This window comes from Budorcas taxicolor, chromosome 2 (genome assembly GCF_023091745.1).
Source record: "Budorcas taxicolor isolate Tak-1 chromosome 2, Takin1.1, whole genome shotgun sequence".
NCBI lineage: Eukaryota > Metazoa > Chordata > Mammalia > Artiodactyla > Bovidae > Budorcas > Budorcas taxicolor.
Genome location: NC_068911.1, coordinates 164,638,476 through 164,643,443, shown reverse-complemented (window position 1 = coordinate 164,643,443; position 4,968 = coordinate 164,638,476). Strand labels below are relative to the sequence as shown.

Genomic DNA, 4,968 nt, shown 5'->3' with positions numbered 1-4,968 from the left:
TGTCCCTGTCTCCTAGGAGAGGCCGGTGAGGACTGTGTGTCCAAGGTCCCCCGGCGCTCCTCGCCCCAGACGTCTCCATGCCCGGCGAGGTACCCACAGGGTGGGTTCCAGGAGGAGGGGAAGCCACAGCTCCCCGGGAGCCACGCCCTCTCAGAAACCACGCCTCCTCGAGCCACGCCTCCCGGAAGTCAGGCAACCCGAAGCTATGCCTCCTGGAAGCCCCCAGTGGGGGTCTTGGTAGGTCCTGGTTCCCTGGAGAACACCTGTGGTGCCAGCCTGGTCCTCAAGCAGGGCTGTTGGGTGGGGAGAAGAGACTGGGTGGTCTGAGCTCCTGCCTTTCCTGGGGTCTAGGGCAGCTCCAATAAAATCTGAGGCTACCGAGGTGGGGGCACTGAGGACTGTGGCTCTCACAGGAAAGTCAGGGTTTCAGCTTCCAGGGTTGTTTGGGTCCATCAAGGTTGGGGGCGGGGAGGAGGCCCTGAGGCCCGGGTGGGTGGGGGTCAGTGCAGGGTGGGCACCAGCAGCAGCAGTAGGGCCCCGGCCAGCAGTGCCAGTGAGGATGGGCAGGCAGCCTGGTGGGCAGCGTCCGAGGGACCGCTGGGGGGCTGAGGGTTGCAGTCGGTGGTGTAGGGCTCCACGCAGGCAGCAAAGGCCATGACATGCGCCACGAAGGTCTGCTCCTGCACGCCATGCATCAGGTGTGCCCACGGGCCTCGTGCAAACACTGCCACGTCCTCACCACCGTGGGTTTCGCCCCCTAGGGGCACTGCGGCTTGCTGCTGGTACTCAGGGTCCACTGAGAGGAGGGAGGGGATTCAGGGAAGGAAGGGAAGTCGCCTCCCCTTCCCAGGAATTCGAGTGGGGTCTTCGCCTCCTCCCATCCGCCCCCCACCCTGCTCCCCAGGGCCCACCCACTGCACTCACTGCTCTGCTTTTCATTCACATCGGGTCGTGAGCCCATGTCCAGCCGGTACCCCGGGCCGTTGCCATAGAGGAGGGAGGTGTAGGACTTGCCATCTCCGGCCTTGCCATCAGCCAGCCCTGCAGGGTAGAGGGGACCCCGTGATCACACTGACCCGATCCTTTGGGGTGCCTCCTGCGTGCTGAGCTCAGGCTCCTCTCGTTTGTTCACTGGCTTAATCCTTACCAGAGCCAGGCAGGGCAGCTGCTATTATTAATCTTACTCCACGTTGCCAATGAGGGAGCTGACTCAAGAGCACTCTGTGCAACATAACCTAGGACAAGAACTTGCCACTATCCCTGGCTTACCAAAAATGGAGGTCCCACGAAGTGGGTAGCCGCCGAAAGTGAAGACATGGGAGTGGTCGGCGGTGACGAGGGTCAGTGTGTCTGCTTCACTGGTGAGCTGGCTAGCCTTGGCAATGGCGTTGTCGAACACGACCGCCTCGGTCAGTGCCCGATAAGCTATGCTTTCATGGTGACCGTGGTCAATGCGGCCTCCTGCAAGAAGGTCATGTGGAAGGTGGGTGATGCAAAAGCCACCCTGAGTGCCACCCCTTTCCCCTCTGATCCCCGAGGAGCTGCCACTCACCCTCCACGAAGAGGAAGAAGCCCCGAGGGTTTCTGCTCAGCACACGCACGGCTGCCTCCGTCATCTCCTCCAGGGATGGGTCCTTGATGTGGTCTCGGTGGATGTCATAGGCCATGTCTCCCGGCTCAAAGAGGCCTGTGAGAAATGGGACGAGTGGTGACCTGCAAGCTGGGGATGGGGGTGGGGGGCCCGTGGCACCCTTCCTGGGGAGGACAGTGGGGGTGGGTGGGTGGATTTACCCATGAGTTTTGTTACACTGGAGTCATTGGCCGCCTGAAGGAGCGCTGTGCGGTTCCACACATACTGGGCTCCCTGGGAGGGCAGAACCAGGCCTCAGTCCATAGCCAGACACCCCAGGCCCAGCCCCGGTGTACCCCCGCACCTGTGAGCCCCCATCACCTGGTGCTTGGCCTGCCACTCCTGTACCAGGTTCCGCTTGTCCTTCCGGACTCCATTCTGTCTTATATTGTATGGATATTCAGGGTCTGGGGTCCCCTCAGGAAACATGTATATTCGGCCTCCACCCAGGATCACCTGGGGCCAGAGATTAGGGCAGGTGGGTTTGTGTCCTGGCTGGCCCTTTGCTCCTCTTACACAGAGCCCCCAGACTCTTCACCCACCAGGTCTGTGAGAAAGGCCTGTCCCTACTTCTAATTCTTACATGGTGCCCCACTCCCACCCCACCCCAACCTCTGCCAACAATGCTGCCTGCAAACAGAGACCTCCCAAGGCCCCAGGGCTGTGGGTCACCTAGGACTGTCAGCTGTGTGTCCCATCCCTTCTGCCCAGCCCTGCCTCTTGCCTTTCATGTCACAACTCACGTCAATGTCCATGTTGTAGACCAGCTGTGTGGCAATGTCCTGGCAGCCCTCCCTCTTGGCCTGGGCAGGCATCTGAGCATCCGAATACCAGTTTCGGTTCACCGTGTGCGCGTAGGCCCCGGCTGGGGAGGCGTGCTGCACTGTGGTGGTGGTCACCACTCCCACTGACTTCCCTGAGGGTGGCAGAGGTCACGGTGGGCCACCGAGGTCTCTGAACCCGTCCCTGCCAGGAAGCTGATGCCCGAGCCCACCTGCTTTCTTGGCCCGGTTTATCACAGACGTGACCTGGTTCCCATACGTCGTGTTGCACTGGTTGAATTGGGCAGCTGCACTTACACCGATGACCTTCATACGGGTCTTGACCCCACACAGGTAGGCGGTGGTTGTGCCTGCGCTGTCAGGCACATCTCTGTCCACGTTGTATGTCTGGGGGCAGAGATGCCTTCAGCTTTGCTGGGGTAGACATCCAGCTCCTGACCCAGGCCCTGAGTCCATCCTCCAGCCCCTGGCCCCTATCTCAGCCCCCAACCCTCCAGGGGCTTTCCCTCGTACACTGTTCCCTAGGCCCACACCCACCCCTCTGGTGTAGACCATAGTAGGCCACTTGGCCCTTACCTTGGACAGAGCCATGTAGGGGAACTTGTCCATGGCCAGGGGTGTCTCAGGTCCCGGCTTGCCAGCCATCTGCCCCTTTAGGATCCGAGTGGCTGTCACCGTGGAAACCCCCATCCCTGAAGGTACACTGTGTCAGTTCTGAGTCCCTGGGGCCAGCCTGGGTCAGCCAGCAGCCCAGGGCTCCAGGGTTGTGGGGGGACAGGGGGTGGACTGGCCTAGTGCACTCACCATCGCCCAAGAAGAGGATGACATTCTTGGCGGCTGTCTGGATGGGCTGCAGCTTCTTAGCCACATCGAGGGCCTGGGCAGCCTGGCGGTTCCAGAAGGCAGGGTCCTCCTCCTTGACTGCTCAAGGGGAGAGTGGAGGTCGGGTCAGCCTGGGTCGCCCCTGTGAGTAGGGTTCCCCGGGAGCTGCCTGGTTACCTGGGACGAGACTGAGGGAGAGCTGTAGCCGCAGGCCCAGCAGCAGCAGCACACAGGCCCGCTGCATGACTGTGTGATGGCGGAGCGTCAGGATGGGACCTGGGGAGGCTGGGTCTTAGACAAGGCTGGAGTACCAGGGACTGGCTGCAGTACTAGCTGCCTGGGCTTAATTCCCTGCTATAAAAGTCTCCGTGTCCCTCCTAGTGCCCCAGGTGGCCACACCCTGCCCCTCACCTGCCGTATGGCTTTGAGCCCTGTTGCTAGAGGGACATGGTGGGTGTGGCTGAGCCAGCCGGGGTCCTGAGGAGGCAGGTCCCTCCCTCATAGGTGGTCTCCTCAGGGTGGGGTGGGGATTAGGGTGCAGTTGTCTTTGGCCTGAGGAACATTTTCCAGGTCCTCTCAGGAGCTCCTCCCATCCCTCTGCTCACCAAGTCCTGTGGGAGAACCATCTTTTCTTCTGGTCATATGTTCCGTATTTTTTGAAAGTCAGCTTTAGCCTGGTTTGGTTCTGAGTACAGAGGGAGGTGGGGTTGGACGCTGGCCACTGGGCCAGGCCTGTGTTTGCTTTCCTGTTGCCCTGAGGCCCGGCGACAGGGAGACATTGGAGTGGCCAGGCTGCCCCGCCCCTGCTCAGCTCCTCACCAGGCTTGGCCTGGGCAGGTCGGGTGGGCACTGGGCTATTTGTGTGTGTATGTGTAAGGTCTCTATAAAGGGCTAGTAGGGGGGAACCAAGAACTTACAGAAATACAAGCTGGATTAAGAAAAGGCAGAGGAACCAGTGATTAAATTGCCAACATCTCTTGGGTCATAGACAAACAAGGGAATTCCAGAAAAATGTCTTACTTTTGTTTCATTGACTATGCTAAAGCCTTTGACTCTGTGGATCACAACACATTGTGGAAAATTTTTAAAGTGTGGTAATACCAGGCCACCTTACCTGTTTCCCGTGAAACCTATATGCAGGACAAGAAGCAACAGTTAGAACCGGACATGGAACACTGGACTGATTCTAAATTGGGAAAGGAGTACATCAAGGCTGTATATTGTCACACTGCCTATTTAACTTCTATGCAGAGTATATCATGCCTAATGCCAGACTGGATGACTCACAAGCTGGAATCGATTGCTGGGGGAAATATCAACAACCCCAGATTTGAAGATGATACCACCCTAATGGCGGACAGTGAAGAGGAATTAAAGAGCCTCTTGATGAATGTGAAAGAGGAGACTGAAAAACTTAGCTTAAAACTCAACCTTCAAAAAACTAAGATCATGGCATCCGGTCCCATCACTTCTTGGCAAATAGGTGAGGAAAAAGTGGAAACAGTGACAGATTTTATTTTCTTGGGCTCTTAAATCACTGTAGATGGTGACTGCACCCACAAAATTAAATAATGCTAGCTCCTTGGAAGAAATGCTGTGACTAACCTAGATAGCATATTAAAAAGCAGAGACATCACTTTGCCCACAAAGGTCCATCAGGTCAAAGCTATGGTTTTTCCAGTAGTCGTGTATGAATGTGAGAATTGGACCATAAAGAAAGCTGAACATCAAAGA

The 4,968-nt window shown here is 57.7% G+C and overlaps 1 protein-coding gene across 1 annotated transcript; it reads right to left on the bottom strand.

Moving 5' to 3' along the window:
* Positions 1-500: 500 nt before the first annotated feature.
* LOC128067289 (intestinal-type alkaline phosphatase-like) lies at positions 501-3,478 on the bottom strand. Its single transcript, XM_052660251.1, has 11 exons — positions 3,412-3,478; positions 3,217-3,333; positions 2,989-3,104; positions 2,625-2,799; positions 2,374-2,546; positions 1,952-2,086; positions 1,792-1,864; positions 1,553-1,687; positions 1,270-1,461; positions 925-1,041; positions 501-796 (listed from the first exon to the last, which is right to left on the bottom strand). Exons 1-11 carry the CDS (start codon positions 3,476-3,478, stop codon positions 501-503), a joined length of 1,596 nt encoding a protein of 531 aa, XP_052516211.1.
* Between the last annotated feature and the right edge of the window lie 1,490 nt (positions 3,479-4,968).

Coding starts and splice junctions, on each gene's coding strand:
- LOC128067289 (XM_052660251.1), bottom strand. CDS start 3,478: ATGCAGCGGGCCTGTGTGCTGCTGCTGCTGGGCCTGCGGCTACAGCTC. Junction 3,105..3,216: donor CATCCTCTTCTTGGGCGATG/GTGAGTGCACTA, acceptor GTGTACCTTCAG/GGATGGGGGTTTCCACGGTG. Junction 2,800..2,988: donor CCTACATGGCTCTGTCCAAG/GTAAGGGCCAAG, acceptor CTCTGCCCCCAG/ACATACAACGTGGACAGAGA.